At 53.7% G+C, this 18,725-nt stretch overlaps 1 protein-coding gene across 3 annotated transcripts; it reads right to left on the bottom strand.

Moving 5' to 3' along the window:
• Nucleotides 1-6,179: 6,179 nt before the first annotated feature.
• On the bottom strand, nucleotides 6,180-18,319 carry RASSF2 (Ras association domain family member 2). Of its 3 annotated transcripts, none has more exons than XM_080370170.1 (12): nucleotides 18,197-18,319; nucleotides 17,513-17,697; nucleotides 14,287-14,429; nucleotides 13,016-13,091; nucleotides 12,708-12,859; nucleotides 11,019-11,107; nucleotides 9,211-9,362; nucleotides 9,024-9,125; nucleotides 8,760-8,811; nucleotides 8,560-8,681; nucleotides 7,675-7,772; nucleotides 6,180-7,465 (listed from the first exon to the last, which is right to left on the bottom strand). In XM_080370170.1, the coding sequence occupies exons 3-12, from the start codon at nucleotides 14,343-14,345 to the stop codon at nucleotides 7,396-7,398; spliced, it is 972 nt and encodes a 323-aa protein (XP_080226296.1). In that variant the 5' UTR covers nucleotides 14,346-14,429; nucleotides 17,513-17,697; nucleotides 18,197-18,319; the 3' UTR covers nucleotides 6,180-7,395. The 3 variants fall into 3 exon arrangements, with proteins under 3 accessions (XP_080226296.1, XP_080226295.1, XP_080226297.1); XM_080370169.1 differs by having other exon boundaries at nucleotides 14,287-14,369; XM_080370171.1 differs by lacking the exons at nucleotides 6,180-7,465; nucleotides 7,675-7,772 and adding an exon at nucleotides 7,789-8,267 and having other exon boundaries at nucleotides 14,287-14,369.
• Between the last annotated feature and the right edge of the window lie 406 nt (nucleotides 18,320-18,725).

Raw genomic sequence — 18,725 nt, 5'->3', positions numbered from 1 at the left:
TGGACCCTTCATCTGAATGGTGCTTTAATTTTAAGCTCAAGACCAACCCTTGGACCTGTTTGGTTTGAGCCTACGCAGGATGTGCTGCAAAACCCCTTGCCCACAAGGGTGCTGAAGGATGTGGTCTTTGAGCGATGCTCCAGGTAAACCCCAAATGTGACTCTTTTGCATACTTTTGGCAGAATAATAAAGGAAAAAAGCTAAATAAATGATTATTCCTGCATGCAAGCAGCTTGCTCACAAAGAAGAAACCTTAAGAGGCTCATAACAGGGATCCAGAGCTCCTGCAGGTGCTCGGAAAGAGCAAAATAAAAGGGTCTTTTTGCTTGAATTTGGCTACTGGGCATCACCACGATAGGTCTCGATATTAATAGGTGAGGCAGCAAGCGGGGAGTGGGGCAAAAAAATAGATGGCAGGCAGGGTTTAGTGTTGGGAGCTAGTTTCCAAAAGGAGGAAAATAAAAATATAAGGTCAGGATCTCACACTTCACGTTTTTTCTGTGCAAAAGCAATTAAAAAAATTGTACTGGAAAGAAGGATTTGGGGAATAAAAAGCCCCTGTGAGGCTATCAGGTCTGTCCTAAGCATCCCTGCGGCCGCCGCTCATCCTACACCAACTCGGCATCCAGCTGCCTCCTAGCACCAAATTTTACAGGGACATTTTATTTAGGGTGTTATTTTGCCCTATATACAACGGAATATCTCAGGATTTTTGTCATATCATTTAAAAGGGGGGAAAAATAAACTCAAGACCCCCAAAGCCCCCAGCTCTGCCACAGGGAAAACTGCTTCACCGGTCCTCAAGCTGGGGAGGACCCTGCTGGTCAGGGCCATGGGGAGGTTTATACAATTCTTCTTAATTAAGATTTTTCAAGGTAAAATGACAGTGATTTCAAACTGGAAAGAGAAATAGGTAGCAATGAAGATACAACCCTGCAGTGATGGGCTGGGGAGACCCATCCCCTAATAAGCCTTGCACTGGCAAGCTGCAGCCCAGCGGTAGGAGGAAAGAAAAAAAAAAAAAAAAAACAGAAAGAAGGAAAAAAAACCAAACAGCAACGAAGAAACACATGTAGAAAAAAGGAAGAAAATTCAACAAACCCCCAGAAGAAGGAAGAAAAAAAATAAAAAAGAAGGAAAAAAAAAAACCAAGAAGGAAAAAACAACCAACCAAACCCCCCAAAAGAAGGACACCCCCCCTGTTTCCCAAGGTGAGCCCATGGATGTTGCTGGGAAGAGGCTGGCAGCACCCACACGATGACCCCCCCGGCGAGGGTTTGACCTCAGCAGGCAGAAACACAAAATGCTTATTTTTAGCCCCCCAAACCCCCCATTTTCCCTGCACTGCACCCCAGCACGGGGAAGCTGCTCCAGCGACCCAAGCGCAGGGAAACACGGCGTCGGCAACGCTCAGATGAGCCCCCCCAAAATCATTCCCACCCGTTTTTTAACCAGCACGGGTCCTGCCCCAGGTAATTGGTTTTTAGGGTGATTATTGGAGCTGTCGGCTGCGGGGTCGGGGGGAGCATCGGAGTTTTCCTGGCTCCTGGAGCGCTCACGCGGGACACGGGGACACGCTCCCAGCCCTCGTGTCCTTTAAGGTTGAATCCAAATCCCTGGAGCCTTCTGTGCCCCTAGGACGGGTTGGTTGGACTAGATGAATGATTTGCTCTACATTAATTAGCTTAAATACTCCAAATCCTGCAGCGCAGGCGGCAGCCTTGCTGCCAAGCAACGTTAGGGAGCGTTTCTGATTCACCAGGCCGATAATAAACCCCGAAGTACAAACGCAATAAAATTTTGGGGGTTGTTTTTTTTATACTCTGCGCTGAATCGCCCATCCCGCAGTGCTTTGCATCCCTCATCTCCGCAAACAAGCATCCCCCAGGCAGGCAGAGCAACCAAATAGATTATTCTTGCCTGCAAAAAAAGATGCAAAAAAGCAGATTTTTGGTGCCCAGCTGAAGGGTTTGCAGAGTTGGAGGAGAAATAGTCTTAGTTGGAGGCTTGAAAAGCAAAGTGAGTGCCTAGACCTCATCCAGGGGTGATTTTATTGCTGCATCTGACCCAGTGTTGGGGATCGGAGGCGCCGCATCGCAGAGCGAACAGCACCATCTCCTGTCTGAGCCCAGCACCAGCTCCCAGGACCAGCCCCAGGGATGCTTTTGCAAGGCTCGATCTCCAGAAAAACCCCAGCAAAATCAGCTGAGCTTTACAGCCGAGCACGCTGGAGGCCGGTGCTCGCTCGCTGTTCCAGAGCAAAATGTATTAAAATGCCTGGAGTTTGCCAGTAACCACTCGCTTGGAAAAACACATCGCCGAGGGATCGCAGCATCTGGGGTTGCTCAAAAGCAGCCCCACTCCCCCCCCCAAACATGCAACCCCAAAGCCCCTCAGCACATGGTAATTAACAAGGATGCTAATAGCTTTTACAGCCTTTTCCCACAACTGGCTCCCCCCCCGCAAGGGCTGGAAATTAAACTGGGGGGTGGAAATCGGAGCGTGTCCCCATGTGTTGCATGCAGGTGGGAGGGAAAAGCAAGAAAAGATCTTCTGGGAATGTGATGTGGGAAGCGCAGGATCATCCTGACAGCGGTCCTGAGCTCAGGCTGCAAACTGGGGCTGTGAGCGGAGGATGCTGGTGATGGGGTCTGGGCATTGAAGCACAACCCGAGTGGCTCTGGATGCAAAATATAGGCTGGAAAAATGCAAATTTGAGCTGTGCCTAGAGTTTCTGCTGGGTTCATCGTTTCTTTTAAACAAGCACGTTAAAAAAATTAACCCCACGGTGCACTATAGGAATAGTTGGATTTGTTCAGCCTAAAAGCTCTCCCTAAGCCAGGGGAGAGATGATGGAGGTTGGGCCGCCCATGAGAGCATCGGCCTGGGGGGCATCCCATGCTTGAAATGCTGTTAAATCCTTCGGGAGCCAAATGACTTCTGTAAAATTTAAGAAAGCACTAAAAAAGAGCCCAGAAAGTCAATGTACAGCTGTCAGGGCTCCTTCCACCCCTGGATAGAGGTAGGACCCAACCCAGCCGCTCTCCTGGGGAGGTGATAAGGATATTTACAACCCCCTCCCCTCATTCTAAGGGGGAATGAGCTGCTCACGGACATCCAGGCTCAAAAATACTTTGGTGAGGGACTTACCTGCTGGAGGACGGTGCTCGTGGCTGCCCACAAGTTTTTTAGGGATCCCCAATATTTCACTTGGTATCTCTTTTTATTTTCTTTGCTCACAGCAACGGTTGAGCTGCTGCACCAGGTTGTAGGGAAGGTGTAACCCCCCCCCCCCGACAGGGATTAGAGAAGAAACCGCAGGTACTGGAGGGGAAAGCATCACTCACTGCTCCTTTCAAGCTCTTCCCAGCGTGAACTTGCAGCCTCTCTGGCAAACACGAAGCACCTGAGGGAGTGTCAGTCCCACAGCTGGGTGTGTTTTGGGCAGGGGATGGGAAAGATCGGGACGTGTTTGGTCATATCAAAGCCAAAGAGATGGAGCTGGGGGGGTGGGGGTGGTTCAGTCCCCGAGCATCATGCTCCCCCGCCTCTGCAGCATCCCTTGAAGATGCAGCAGCTCTTCCTCAGGTTGCTGCCAGTGCTGAACACAATGGATTTGGTTAAAAAAAGAGAGGCTGTCTCAAGGCCAAACTTTATTGCAAGGTGGAGGGGTCCATTTTCAAGCCCTGCATCCAACCCCCCCAGAGTCCCAGCGCTCTTGCGGGGGGAAAGGAGCGTTTTTTGGTAAAGCCGTGCAATAGGAAACTAGATCCAAGCGCTGGCGGGGCTGTTCCAGCATCTTCCCGGGTGCAAATTTCCACACCTCCTTGCCGGGCTGGGTTTGCTCACGTACGTGCTCTTGCAGATGGGGGGTTGCAGGATCTGGCCGGCTCCCGGGTGGCCCTGCCAGCTCCGGCTGCTGGCTCAGGGTCCCAGCGTGCCGGCGGGGGGAAACTGAGGCAGCGGCGGAGCATCTCTTCCACCTCCCCAAGCCACATCTAATCTCCCAGGAAAGTCATTCACTAAGAAATCCCGGCGGGCTCAGCCGGCCGGGGGTCCCCCGGGATCCCCTGCCGTGCTCAGCGCTGCAGCCCGTGGCTGATGAAGCAGACAGCGGGTGCCAGCAGCAGAGTGGGGCTGATGCCACCACGCCGGTCCCCAGAGGCTCGGCTGGGGGGTCCCCTCTTGGCACCCATGTCCGGCCAACTTGGGGCATGAAAGCCACCCACCGGCGGGGGCTGCCGGGCTGCCGGGACGCCGTGCCCCAGGCGGGATGGCCGTGGGCGCCCCAAAAGCCCCATGCCGTACCCCGCAGCAGCGCCGGCAGCGATGGCCCCCGCCACCTTCGAGCCACGGCCGGGGGTGCCACCGCTGCGGGAGACGGCCCGAAAGCCCCCGCGCAGCCCCCCACCGCCGCCGCCACCGCCTCGCCCGCCAGTTCTCCCACCGGCACCGCGGCGACCACCGGCGACGTCGCTGAAGAGGGCGAGCAGCAGCATCACCACCCAGCACCAGGCATCGCGGGGCCTCATCCTGCCCGACCTGCGAACGGGGCACAAGGAGGGATGGTGAGTGGGGGGGTCCCGGTGCCCTTTATGTATGGTACAAACACATTTCTATGTATTTATATCTATAAAGGTATGTACTATTATATAGTACATACAAATACATCTGATGTATTATCGTACATATTCACCAGATGGTATATATTTAATAAATATGCCAGTGTGGTGCAATGCCAACGCTCCCAAATTCCTCAGCAAAGCTGCACCTTCAGTTTTCCACCCCGCTGCAAAGCCCTGGAGCATCAGGATGTGCTCCCCCCCCCAACCCACCCCCCTCCCTGCAACCCCTCCAGCCGGTGGCTGAGCAAACAGGCTCATTGTACCGAAGCTGCTGAGCCATCGTGGCCCCGAAATCATCCCCCAAAATAGCAGGAGCTGCGTTGACAAAAGCCTTTTGAAAAAGCAGAGCCCCCCTGGCCGGCCGCCCCGGCTGCAGCATCCCTGCGTCAGCGTTTCCCTCCGGTGGCCCCTGCTAGAAGTTGCTAGGCCTGACCCTCCCCCCCTTCAAAACCCAGCGATTAAAAAAAAATAATAATAAAAAAAAGGGCTTGATTAAGTTAATTTTCCTCGTTTTGCTGCCCTGCTCCTCCGATTAATGTGGTTTATTTTAAGGAGAGCCCAAAGAAGTGCATGTCCCCCTTCCAGCTGTTTGCAGCTGCCTTGCCACCGCTGGAAACACTGCAAAACCCAGCAGCAAACCCCACAAAAATTAAGACACGAGGATTTTTTCTCCTTCCTGGTTTTTCCCCTCTTGCTTTCCCCTACAACATCCACGCTTATGGCTCACAACGTGGGCCAGGCAGGGTGCTGAGCTTCCCCGGCTGCTCTCCCCATCCCAACCTCCAGCTCAGGTGTGTGCCAAAACTTTACACTTTTCCCCTTGCTATCTGCCTAATTCCTTCTTCTTCTTTTTTTTCTTTTTTTTTTTTTTTTTTTTAATCCCTCGACTGCGTGCCGAGGATGCTGCCCTTACCCGTGCACCCGGTGCCGCGCTGGTGCTGGCTCTTCCCCTCTGTGCCCGCCGGGCGCGACTCACATCGGACTTTTCCCGGTGGATAAATCCGGACAAGCAGAGCCAACGTCACTCATATCCCCCTCCTGCACGGGGAGGGATAAACGGGCTTCAGTGGGCTGGATAAATGGGCCAGCGGCTTTGGGGAGCCAGCAAAACGCGGCTGGGGACAACCTGGGGGACACAGAGAGCTCAGCCTCCAGGAGGGGAAAAAAATCTGAACAGATCCCCTTGAAAAACGCCACCTGTTTAAATCAAGACAAAGCAACGCAAGAGTGTGCTTCTAGAGGCGAGTTTTGCCTTCTGGAAAAGAAATATCCAGAGGATGGAGCCCGCTGACCGTGGCGCATGGGGGTAGGTGGTCACCAAGGGCTGGACAAACCCTCCAACATCCCCCCAGATCCTCCGGCAATTCCCTCGTGAGTCTCCAAATCGGCAGAGCGGGAGCATTTCTCCTTGGGAAACTTTTTCCACTGGGACACAGGCAGGTTTTGCTCTCCCCACTCATCGCTCCCAGCCCCCCCTCCCCCCCCGGAGCCCACGGCAGCAGCATTTCGATCCGCAAAGTGCTTTATTTCCAACAAACCAAACTCGAACTCAGGGGGGGTTCAGTCTGTATTAAATTGCTACATATTTTCTTTTCTTGTTAATCAACCAAGCAACGCCACAGTCATCCTTCGCAGACATAAAAAAGCTTGCTCGCTGTACAACACTTTCCTTAACACGTTAAAGGTGGAAAAGGTACCATGAAAATAAACCAAAAAAAAAAAAAAATTACAAAGATACGTTGCAAAAACTCCAGGGAGGGAAAAAGTCAAGAGTTTTAGTTCACATCGAGGTATAAAATCAATATTGCTGGTTTAGCCCGGGAGGAACAAGGTTCTTCCAGGTGTGATGGTGGTAAAGGAGCCAGTCCTGGTCCTGGCACTGCTGCAACATCAAGCTGCAAAATAAAAAACTCTTTATTTCTGCCTGCCCCTCCTGCTGCCACCTCCGCTGCATCCTGCACAGCATCCCTCGGGAGATGCTCAGCGCCGTCAACTACTCCTGCGAGTGCTATTTGGCATGTTACAGCTACTAGAGAGGTTTGACATCATGGTTTGTGTGTGTATGTGTTGTTTGTTTGTTTTTTAAATCCCTAAAATTAGTGCAAATTAGAAATGGGGGGAGGAGGGGGTTATGCGACCGATGCAGGTTAAGAGGACGCACTCGGAAAAATGTGATTTACAATTTTGCTGTAAATCCAACCGTCAGTCCCCAGGTTCGCTTTTGGCAGCAAAAGTATTCAAAAAGCCCCAGTTCTCAGCCAACCCTTTCAGTTTACAAAAGCTTCCCATCACCTGCCAATTATTGCAATAGAAATGTGCTTTTCTGGGAAAAAAAAAAAAAAAAAAAAAAGAAGAGGAATTATTTGTGCTCTCTTGCCACCGAGCAGCGGGTCCTCTGCCAGCAGCCACGTGTGGGCATGGCTGAAGCGAGCATCTTCAAACTGAGCCCCAAATTCTTGCTCTCGAATGCTTGCAGCCCTCACCCAGCCCCGGATTTCCTCTTTTTTTTTTTTTTCTTTTTTTCCCCCATTATTTCCAGGGATTTGAGCTTTTGGCAGAAGTTGCCACCAGCCAGAGCCTTGCTGGGATAAGCCCCGTCTGCCAAGGAGGAGCCCCTGAGGATGCTGCGCAGATGAAGGCGGGGGAAGATGGGTTGGCTCAGAGCTGGAGAGATCCAGGCGGGTATCGGGAGAGCTCCGGGAACGATGGGGATTCAGGATTCGGTACAGTTGTGCGATGCAACCCGGAGCCGGGGCACTGGTGAGGCATTTCACATCGCCGTCGGACCTTCGGAAATCTCCTCCAGCCTCTGCTCGATCATCAGCCGGAGGATGGAGTATCTGGGGAGGCGAAGGACAAGGAAAAGAGGATTTTTGCACCATCACGCTGGGCTTTTAACCCAAACTGCCACAAAACCCCCAGAATCACACCAAACCCAAATTGCACCAGGGATGCAAGGCCGTGCAGATGAATTTTCAGCACTGAAATGCCCCCCGACAACGTCCTTAACTCCCAGCATCACCCCCCAACGCCAGCGAGCCCGGCGTACTTGCGCATTAGCTTCTTCACTTCGCGATCCTCCTCTTCCTCCAGCTTCTGGATGAAGCTCCTGAGGATAGGCATCTCGAATTTGATGTACTGAGCAACCTGGGGGGGTGGAGAGAAACGCCAGCCGGGCGATGAAGAGGGGGACGCCCCAACCTCGCGAGGCCGAAGGCAACCTTGCAGCATCCCCTCCCCAGATTTAACTGGGGAAATCAAGGACACCCGCCCCCCCCAGAAACCTAAAATAAAAAAAAACACCCAGAAAACTTAAAATAAACCACTTTTCCCCTGCACAGCACGTGCACCAGCTTGTGCAAATGCGTGCTGGCTAATTGTTGGGAAAAAAATCCACCTGTGGTTTATTGCATTTTACCCACCGGCTCCTTGATACAGACAGCCCTGCACACCCCCAGCGCGTCACTCCGGGCTGTTTAAGCCCCAATATCCCCCAAAAGTGCCTTGTCTGGGCTGTTTAAGCCCCAATATCCCCCAAAAGCATCTTATCCAGGCTCTGATTTAAGAGCAAAGCGGCGGTGGGGTGGGAGGGAGCCGGCAGATGGCACGAACGAGCTGTTTGCTCCTGCCATAAACCCGCGGCTGGGAAAAAAAAAAATAAATTAATTACACCAAAGGCTGCACAGGAATGGCTCTTCTGTGGTCAGCTTTAGGGGGGCAGAACAGGGCTGGGGGTGTCTGCTCCTGGTTGAGGGTTTAAGCGCAGAAGAAGGTTTTTTCCCCCAGGATGGGGCGTTTTCATGGGGAGAGGCAGGATCACACAGCGCAGCGATCCCTGCATCCCCAGCACGGAGATCTCCCCCCAGTTTTCCAGCCCCAGTTGCATCCCAATCCCAATTCCAAAGGGCTGAGCATCCCGTGCCGGCAAACTCACGTCGTAGGTGACTTCTTCCACCTGGTCCTTCTCCATGAGGAAGACCTTGGAGACCTGCTCGCAGGGGCCCTGCAGGATGCGGGCGATCAGGGGGTAGTCGCTGGCTCGCAGCTTCTGCTTCTCTGCAACACCAAAAGCGCCGGCGTTGGACCCGGGGGGCGACAGGGCTGTGCTGGGGCCGAGGTTTTTGGCAGACTCACCTCCGCTGGTGTGGACGATGTACAGCGCAAACTCCTCCGCCGAGTTTTCGATCTGAAGGGAGAAATACATCGCTGTTAACCAGCCACCTCTCTACCCTAGGCTTCCCCAGAAATTAGAAAAAAAATCCCGTTGGTTTGCTCTGCTATTGCATTTTTTATATATCTATATATTTATATCCCATATATATATATATATATATATACGGGTATAAATTCCCCATGTAGAGCAACCCAGGAGTGTGTGGGGGGGGATATCTCTCATACCTTGAATTTATTAAGGAGCAGTTTGAGCACCTGGGGGGTCGTCATCGTGCTGTTTATGCGGACGTTGGTGACGGAGCCGTACGCCGGTGTGAAGACGGATGTCTACGGAGCACCAAATCCATGTAACCCCCTCCCTGGATCTCCCCACCCATCCGCTGGGAGAGCTTTCGGGGAGCGTGGGGCTCACCTTGTGGTTGTAGAAGTGCCCGTTGATGGAGAAGCGGTGGCGGCGGATGCGGCGCTGCTCGCTGGGGGTACGGGCGCTGCCCCGGTGCCGGACGCCCACGTCGCTCCGTGTCCGCATCAGCTGCGGTGTCTCCTCTGGTTGTGACTTGGGGGCTGGAAAAGATCCGGTGGGGGGATGGGGCTGAGAACTGGGGGTGAGCAAGACCCCCACAGGGTCCTACCCCAGCATCTCTCTGCTGCTGGGAGTCCCTCCATGGATGTGCAAGTCGCCATCCCAGAATTACAGCTCTACAAACTTCCCAGGACGGATTTAACCCACCAGTTTAAACCACAGCAGCTACTGGTTTGCTCTCCCCAAGCTCCTGAAGGAGGCTATTAATTCAGAATTAACTGCACAAATCCAGGCTGCTACCTGGATAAAGCCTCTTCTCCCGGCGACTCGAGCATCTTTACTCGCTTTTTCATAATTTTAATTTTTTTTTTCCTCCCCTTTTAATGAGAACAGCCAAATGAGGCCAGCACTTCAGATCTCTGCGTGAAAACTGGCCCAGGTCCAGATTATTATAAATCAGCTCTTCATCCATTTTTAATGAACCACTCCAGTCTCGAGCTTGGATGTTTTAATTCAAAGCATGTCTGCAGCAAGAAAAATCTCCGGTGTGCCCCGCTCCAGCTGCACGCCACGGGCCACGGTGACTAAGCACTCACGAGGAGCCATGCACGCGCGTTATGCGCTGTTTTTTACAGGCTTTTTGGAAGAAAAAATATAATAAAAGACTTCTTTCTTATGCGCTGGCAGAGGATTAACGTCATACGGCTGGCTGAAATAGCCGCTGGGTTATTTTCTACGGTATGATGTGTTGTGGAGATTGCCCGGGCAAGCTTTAATTAAAAGGGAAAAAAAAAGTGTCAGGCACAGGAAATAAAAAAAAAAAAAAAGGGGGGGGGGTGAAAACTGGAAGGTCATGGATGAAGTAAAAGGGTTTCATGGATCAATGAGTTTTGCAAGGGCTCAGCTCATCCCCAAGCCGGGAAGCGGGTGAGCATCCCGAAGTCAAAGGGATTAGCTGGTTCTTCTCTTCCTCCAGGATGTATGTCCATAAAAACACCACAAGCACTCTCCTCAAAAAAAAAAAAAAAAAAAAAAAAAGAAGCCAGGAACATCTGCAAAATGCCCGGTTGAATGAGAAAAATGCATAAAGCAGGTTTTCCCAGTGGGAGTTGCCAGTGGGGCAGCTTGTGTCCCTCTCAGCGCTGAATCACGCTCAAAGCAAGGGGTTAAGGAAGCGCCGGGGCGGAGGAGACCTTCCCCCTTCACTCAGAGGAAAATCCGGGATGGGAAAAAATAAAAAAAACCTTTGCAGAAATGTTGACTTCCCCATGGTAATCACACTTCCCAAGAGTGCCTATTCTTCTTCCCTAAAAGCGGAGCCGCCGGGAAAGGGAAGCTCCAACATCCTTTTCCCTACGATCCCACGAGGCTCTTTGCTCCATCCCCTTATTTCTTTCCAAGCTGCTTTTCACCACATCCCACTGCGGCCCCTTCTCCGAGCAAAATCCCTTGGGAAAGGCTTTGGGCCGTCGGGCTGAGCGTTTTTCTTGTTGCAATTTCATAATAAATTAAATATAATAATGAATTAAATATAGGCGCTTGGGAAATGGCTTGAAATAACCTGGAGCAGTATGGGGAAACTGATTTCTAGAAGGAAAAAAATGCCTGTTTTGTGTTTTCTCAAAAAAAACCCTGGAGCATAAGGCAGCCGATCCCAACCGCCTGGGCAAATCCAACCGGATCGGAGCCCAGCTCACCTGCAGCACTCCTGGGAGCCTCCGTGTTTGGCGTGGCATCTGCATCCGTAACCTGGATGTCTGGCAAAGTGCTGGGCTTCAGCACAGACCTGGGAATGAAAAAAAAAAAATGCTGGGTGCCCTGTAAGGATGCAGCTGCAGAGGGAACGACAACCAGAATTCCCTCTCCGAGCCCCCACACTGCCGTATCCAGGATGGGAAGCAGCCCATTCTCCCTACGGATCTGGCAGATAACCATCCCTGTAGGGTCACAGCACAGGCTAGCTGCAACATAAATCCATAAATTCCATCCCAACAAACCTTTTGGAGCATCTCATCGCAGCTGCCCTCTTCCCAGGAAGGGATGCTGAAGCCTGAAGCAGTGATTTTGCAGGCTCCAGGCACACCCTGCCCAAGCAAAGCTGAACCTGCCCCTTTATTCCCTTTGAAAACATCTAAAAAAACCCACAAAAAACAGGCAAGACCCCCCTGGGCCAGGGGGTGCTGGTGGGCAGCCCAGGGGTCCACGGGCACAGCTGGGAACTGGCATCACGGGGAGATGCTGCAGCCCAGAGCAACATCCAGCATCAAACTGGTACCCAAGGGAACCCCCAGGCTGGCCCGGGAGAGCTTCTGGCAGGCAAACGTGCCTTTGCAGAAAGGACCAGTTTTGCAAAAGGGGGGGTGGGGTGTAAAAGGGGGGGGAATGTTTGCAAAAGGGGGAGGGTTGCAAAAGGAGAGGGGCTTTGCAAAAAAAGGGGGCTTTGCAAAAATGAGGGGTCTGCAAGAAAGGGAGTCTTTGCAAAAAGGGGGGGTTGCAAAAAGGAGTTTTGCAAAAGGAGGGATTTTTGCAAAAGGAGAGTGTCTTGGCAAAAAGAGAAGGAATTGTTGCAAAAGACAGGGGGTCTTTGCAAAAATGGGGGTCTGCAAAAGAGGGGCCTGCAAAAGAGGGCAGTCTGCAAAAAGTAGCTTTGCAAAAGGAGTGGGTCTTGGCAAAAAGAGGGAATCGATGCAAAAGATGGGGGGGTCTTTGCAGAAGAGGGGGGGTTTGCAAAAGAGGGGGAATAGTTGCAAAAGTTGTACATTTTTTGCAGAAATGGGGGTGGGGTCTTTGCAAAAGAGGTGGGGTCTGCAAGAAGGGGAGTCTTTGCAAAAGGGGGGGGGTTGCAAAAAGGAATCTTTGCAAAAGGAGGGATTTTGCAAAAGGGGGTGTCTTGGCAAAAAGAGAAGGAATTGTTGCAAAGGACAGGGGGTCTTTGCAAAAATGGGGGTCTGCAAAAGAGAGGGGCCTACAAGAAGGGGAGGCTGCAAAAATGGGGGTCTTTGCAAAAGAAGGGGGTCTGCAAGAAGGGGAGTCTTTGCAAAAGAAGGGGGTCTGCAAGAAGGGGAGTCTTTGCAAAAGGGGGGGGGTCTGCAAAAAGGAGTTTTGCAAAAGGGGGGATTTTGCAAAACGGGGGGTAATGGCAAAAAGGGGGAATCATTGCAAAAGACAGGGGGTCTTTGCAAAAGAAGGGAGGGCGGTTTGCAAAGTGAAACCAAGCAATTTTATTTTCGACTTGGCTTTTTCGGGGTGTTGTGCGTTGGAAGCAAAAGGACAGAGACAAGGCAGCTGGGGCTACAACCCGCAGCTGGGGGATGGGGAGGGGGATGGGGGGAGGGGGGGTGGGGACGACACACACCCCGTAGGTGTCTCCTTTTCCCTCTACTCACCCGTGGGCTCCCAGGTTGCAGCCTGAGTGCCAGGAGGAGGAGGAGGGCGGCGGGCGGATGCGCTGGTTGTCATCCTGCATCTGCAGGCGGATGGGGCGCCGCAAGCCCCAGGAGATGTTCAGCAGCCCCTCCACGATCAGCTCGCCTTCCTCCTGCGCGAGAGATGGGCAGCTCAGCACCCCGAAGACAAACAGCCACGGATCTGACCGGCGGGCAACGGTTCTAAAACCTCACAAATCCCAACCGAGCCCAGCTCCCTTGGTTTGTCTCTCCTGCTGAGCTGTGCGCCTGCTCCAGGGGCTTCTTACCTCCCGGTGCCGCAGCTGCAAATTTTGCCCTTCGTAGTAGATGTTATACGTCTTCAAGTGTAAGAGCAGCTCGTTTCTGGGAAAAAGAAATTAAAAAAAAAAAAAAAAAAAAAGGGAAAGATGCTGAGAAAGGTGTGGAGGAGCCAGGGAGGATGCTGCCGGCATGGGTTGGTACCCGGTGGCGTGCCCCCTGAGCTGGCCAGGGGGGAATTTTGGGGATCTGGGAGAAAGCAGGAACTGCTTTTCCCAGGGTCAGGCTGGGCGATGAACCTTCTACACTGCTGGGCGCCCCCAAACCAGGTTAATTTGAGGCAAATTTGAGTCTTTTGCTGCCTCTAGACCTCCCTTGTTGAGGGTATCTGCTGCAGGTTCAACCAGGGGGTTGCTCTTGGCAGCCAGGAATACAGGGACAAGCTCCCCGCAGCCCTGCCCTCCACAAACCTTGCAAAAAGAGGTAAGAAAACCATCAGCCCCCTGTGGAGTCAGTCACAAGGCAGAAAAACAATTAAATTTTTGGAGTGCCCAAGCCCTTGGGTCATGCTGGAGTCACAAGTTATCACCAGCGAGTTTATCACATTGGCTCCTCGCTCCAGACCCTGAACTCCAGCTCCAATGAAAAGTCTGAGCCCTGCTCCAGTTGCAAATGAAAAAATAAAAATAAAAACAAAAATCCCAACCCAGGCTGCCTAAGCACAGCTATGAATCATGGGGAAGCAATGCCTCGGGCGTTAATTCATAAAGCTGGCGTTAATTCAGCTGGGCTGGCTGGCGGAATTTAAGGATGCTTGGCACCATCAGCCTCGTTATAAAGAAGCCCAAATCGTGGGGATTTGTTATGAGAAAGAAAAAAGGGAGGAAAAAGAACACATATTGCCTTTACCTCCTCCAAAACGTTCCTTGAAACTTAGGAATCGTTTTACTTCTTTACCAAAGCACGAAAGAGCAATTACTAATGGGGACTTTCTCAGTGAAACCTGTATTTCGTGACAGTTTACGGAGCATTTGGCCACACTCCTAAGAAAAAAAATATTCAAAATCCCATCAACAACCCCTTTTTTTTTTAAAAAAAAAAAAGGAAATTGCCGTTTCTTGCCCCGGAACGACTTTTTGTTTCCGAATCCAACTGAATGGAGTGAAACCCCAGGGTCGCTCCCCAGCTCAAAGGCAAAATAACCCCTGGGGAATATCGCAAATAACCCCTGGGAATATCGCGAATTAGCCCCAGCTACCAGCACCGACTGCCTGCGGTACAGCCACACCGAGCATCTTACTTGGAGATGTATTTGTCTTTTCCGCAGGGGACCAGGTACTCGCCGCCGCCGTAATCCATCCTCCCGCTCTTCTTTCATGGGAGCTGGATGGCAAAGAGGGAGGAGAGAAAAGCATCGGCGTGAACCTCCCCGTCACCGCATCCCTGATACGCGCCCACGGATAACAGGGAGGAAAAAAAAAAAAAACCAACTTGCTGGGGTTTGGAAGAGTGCTTGGGAAGAGGCTCCAGCGGATGAAGCCACGGGTGAAGTTTGATGCGGCTCCTCCAGGAAAAGCGATGGGGAGGGAGGGGAGATCAGATAAGGGGAGCAGCACTGTAAGCTCACTGAAAATTTAATACCGGCGGAGATACGCTTACGCTAACATTTGCATTTTGAGCATCCACGGAGCACCCTGGAGATGCCAGACCTGGAGGCGATGGGGTTATAGGCAAGATTTATTCCTTTTCTCCATTCATTACGAGGGGTTTACTACAAAGCTTCGGACACGCAAGTCTGGATCCACTTGCTTCCCCGTGCCAGCCCGATGCCAGGCAGCGGGCACGGGGCCGACCTCCCCAAGAAGCCAGAAATGCTGGGCTGGTTCCTTGAGGTTTTTTTAACGATGCCGGTTGAATTTTTGTGTGTTCCCTCCAGTGCCAAAACATCTCCATCGCTGTCGTGTAAACACCTGGAAACTCCCCCCAGAATCCCACCTGGGGAGAGGCTCCGGCTTGGAGCACAAGCGCGGTTTTTGGATGCTACAAAGTGGAATTGAAATGAGGTTTCGGGCGAAGCCCTCAGGAGATCAGGCACCGGAGAGACCTTGAAATGCCGCATCGGGGCGGTTCTGAGCAACAAGAAAGGGCTTCCCAGGTCGTGCTTTTCCCCAGGTGTTTGTACAAACTCTCCTACAGGCGGGATTTCGTTTTCCCAGGGTCTCCCGCCTCGCTTCTCTTGTCCCGAAAGAGAAGTCCAGGAGAGAAAAGAGCATTTGATCCACAAACCGCTGTTTTCTTCCACCCCCCCTGCATTGCCATGTGCTTCCTCCTGATCCCCTGGGAAACAAACCCATTTTCCTGAAAAAAAAACCAAACAACCACGACACAATCCAAGCGGATAAATGACTCAACCAAGGCCGTGCGGTAAAACCTGTGTCAGAGGACAGACCTGCCCCTAGATCCTCAGCACAGCAGCAATCCTCACCTCTTACCCCGTACTTTGGGATATATCCCAGCAAATAAATTACAGGCAACAGGAAAAACCCTCTGCATCGTGCTTCGAGCCACGGAAGAGGTTGCAAAAGCAAAGCGGGTGTTCAAGCAGGGGAAGGGCAGGAAGCCGGCCCGGCCACCAGCGCTCCTGGAGAAAGCAGAAGAGAAACTTGCCACCAAAAAAAAATATCGCACATCGTGGCGGAAAAGCTGACAAAGCTTCGGGCTTCCTGACAGCTGAGGAGCCGCGCCAGCATCCCGGCAAAGGCCGGCATCAACCCTCCTCCCACAGCCGGAACCCGCCTCTCCTGCATCCATCCATCCTCCCACAGGGAATAACCCTCATAATAATTCTATTTATTTCTCAAAAAGGAGAGCGGGAGGAGATTTTTGCAGCTGGTTTGGGGGTAAACGTAGGTGCGGGGGCTGCACGGCACCTGCTGAGGCAGGGACCCAGCTGTGGGGGTACCAGCTGTGGGATACAGGAATGATGGAAATGAGCATCTCGCCCCTGAAGGCGGATGGAAAAGCGCTGAGGAAGGCACCGCTGAGGCACTGCTGCGCCAAGGGAGGGTTACATGGCACAGCTGCCTGGCCCATGCAAAAACCTTGCCAAAAATACACCAAAGTGGCTGAAAAAAAAAAACCCAAACCAACAAAAAACCCCGCCAGCAGCGCAGCCTGGGGTGAAGCCTTCGGTGACATGGGGAGTTTTGCTGCGTTGGCTTCACGAAGGAGTGAAGCCAAAGCGCCGGGTCCCTTAAAGAGGATGTTGGGGTGAACTCCAGTGAAAAAAACACTCATTTTGGGATGGAAGGGGAGCCCCGAAATGCAGGTTCGTCCCCCTAGGGCTGAGGAGCTGGGTTTCCTGTTTACCACCCCGACACTGCCGCCGTCGCCTCTGTCATCACATCCCCTTCCGAGCAGCGAGGAAAGGGGCAAATTCTCCATTTTTTGGGTCTTGAGAGCACTGGGCTGTGGGTGGAAGGCAGTGGCGGCCGTCCAGAGATCCCCAGACACAGAGCAGCCCCCCCAGTTTTCTGCCACAGCTTTAGCAAAAGGCTGGAAATTACCAAAACCAACGGGCTGGCAGCGCACAAATTGCCCAATCGGTTGCTCAACCTCAGCAGCTCGGCACCATCTTAATTTCCTGGTACCCCCGTGCCTCAGTTTCCCCACTCCAAGCTGACGTGCTTCCCTGGTGCCCAGCACAGGCTGAGCTTTTGCTGCTGTCTTGCAAAGGTTTTTTTTTTTTTTTTAAAAAAAACAACCTCAGAGCAAATCAATCCCCCCTGCACACGTGGCAGGAGGATTTCAGCCCTTTCCGCCTTCTAACACGAGCCATCGGCTGCTCCCGCAGTCGCTTTGAGGCCTGACAGACCCCAGACTTAATCCTCTCCCTAAAAATAACCTTCCTAAGACCCTTCTTAGGGTTTTCCCTAGGGATTTTCCTAGGACACTACATCCCTGCACCCCACCTGCCCCATGGGGCACAGGGAGCCTGGCCACGTGGGGACCAGCACTCACTTGTGCTGAGCTCCTGGGGAGATACACAGATAAAATAAAAAAATATATTTTTTTTTAAGAAAGAAAAAAACAAAAGAAAAAAACCCCAAAGATGGTGTTTTCAGCAAGAGAGGGAGAGTTTTCCCTGCTCCTGCAAAGAAAGGAGCATTAGGGGGGAGTGGGGGTCTTGGTCCCCTCTCATGGCATGTAGATGCTTCAGCAGCATCCCCACTGCCGCTTAGGCATCTCCCCGCTCCGGCGAGACGCAGTTTCAGCGCAGCTGAGGCTCCCCCCAGCTGTGCGAGGGATTGTGGGAATATCCCGCTCCCCGGGGAGGCCGTGATGCTCCCTCTTGCACAAACCCCACCGCTTCCCTCAGCCCAGGGCAGCTCTGAACCGGCCCAACAGCACTTCGACCCCGATGCAATCCGCAGCAAAGCATCCCAAGGCGAAAATTCCTCCCTGGGAGGCACCCAGAGCCTCTAAAAGCCGCTTTGCCCAGCGGCACGACACAACCAAGCGCTCACCCTGTCCCAGCAGATCCTTCGCTCGACCAACTGTGCTCAGCGCCCGCGGTGGCTCCGGCCCAGGCGCTGTTTTGGAGCTGGGATTTCTTCCGAGGGCCCGTCCAGCATCCCTACGCGCGAAGGTGTGGCTGCTCCATTGTTCCTGGTGCCGCTATTGTTCTCCAGCCCAACTGCTCAGCCCCGTCCTGGGAAGGGGAAAGATGGGCAGTGGGCAGCGGTGGCCAAGCCGATGGGGGGTGATGCCCTCGGGGTGCTGGCATGCTCGGGGACACGAGGGGACCCCTTGGCCACACTCAGCAGGTTAGACACCCACCACCACCCCCCCAGCGGAGCTGCTGGCCGGCCCACGGCTTGTGGGGGGCTATGGGAAAGGAGCTGGGGGGTCCCCAGCTTGGGTGCGGTGGGGGCCGCAGCGAAGGTGCTGTGCTCAGGCTGGGGACCTGCGGGTGCTCGTGGCTCCCTTCCAGCCCGCGGGGGGCACCAGCCCTGGAGGGAAGGGTGAAGCCGAGGGTGCTCGATGGGTGCTGAGGTGACACCCCCGGGGCGAGGGGTCCGGAGCCCCCCCCGGGGTGGGCGCAGCCTTCCCCGCCTGCTGGCTGCGGGCTGGCGCCGGGGTACCCGTGGGCTGGGGAGCGGGATGGGGGTGGGGGTGGGGATGGGGATGCCCCATCTCGGCGCACTCACCGGCCCCGCTCCGCACCGCTCCGCAGCGCAGCCGGCGCCCCCCGGAGGGCCGCCCCCCGGCGGGGCGGAGCGGGGCGGGGCGGGGCGGAGCGGGGCGGGGCGCGGACGGGGCTGCGGGCACGCAGCGGGGTCCCAGGGTTGCGATACCCCGGGACACCCCTCCCCGGCACCGGCATCCCAAGGGACAGCCCTTAGTGGGGGCCAGGACTGCGGACCCCAAAGGATGAGCCACCCCGGCACCCAGGGAGTTCCCCTGCCCCGGGAATGGGATCCTGAAGGATGACCCAGGCTCTGGGACTGGGATCTCCAAGGACACCCTGGTTCTGGCACCCAGGTTGCACCCCTGGACCAGGATCCCATGGGATGCCCCGTCCCCGGTGGCAGGACCAGGACCCCACAGGATGCCCCGTCCCTGGTGGCAGGACCAGGATCCCACGGGATGCCCCATCCCCGGTGCCAGGACCAGGATCCTACAGGATGCCCCATCCCTGGTGGCAGGATCCCATGGGATGCCCCATCCCTGCTGCCA

Source organism: Falco punctatus, assembly GCF_963210335.1.
Source record: "Falco punctatus genome assembly, chromosome: 20".
NCBI lineage: Eukaryota > Metazoa > Chordata > Aves > Falconiformes > Falconidae > Falco > Falco punctatus.
This window is presented reverse-complemented; position numbering and strand designations above follow the sequence as displayed.

What these genes read in the sequence shown, in the direction of transcription:
- RASSF2 (XM_080370170.1), bottom strand. Translation starts at nt 14,345, where the DNA reads ATGGATTACGGCGGCGGCGAGTACCTGGTCCCCTGCGGAAAAGACAAA. An exon ending in TGCTCCTTAATAAATTCAAG is followed by an intron (nt 8,812 to 9,023) that starts GTATGAGAGATA and finishes TTCTCCCTTCAG; the next exon opens with ATCGAAAACTCGGCGGAGGA. An exon ending in CATCGTCCACACCAGCGGAG is followed by an intron (nt 8,682 to 8,759) that starts GTGAGTCTGCCA and finishes TTGGTGTTGCAG; the next exon opens with AGAAGCAGAAGCTGCGAGCC.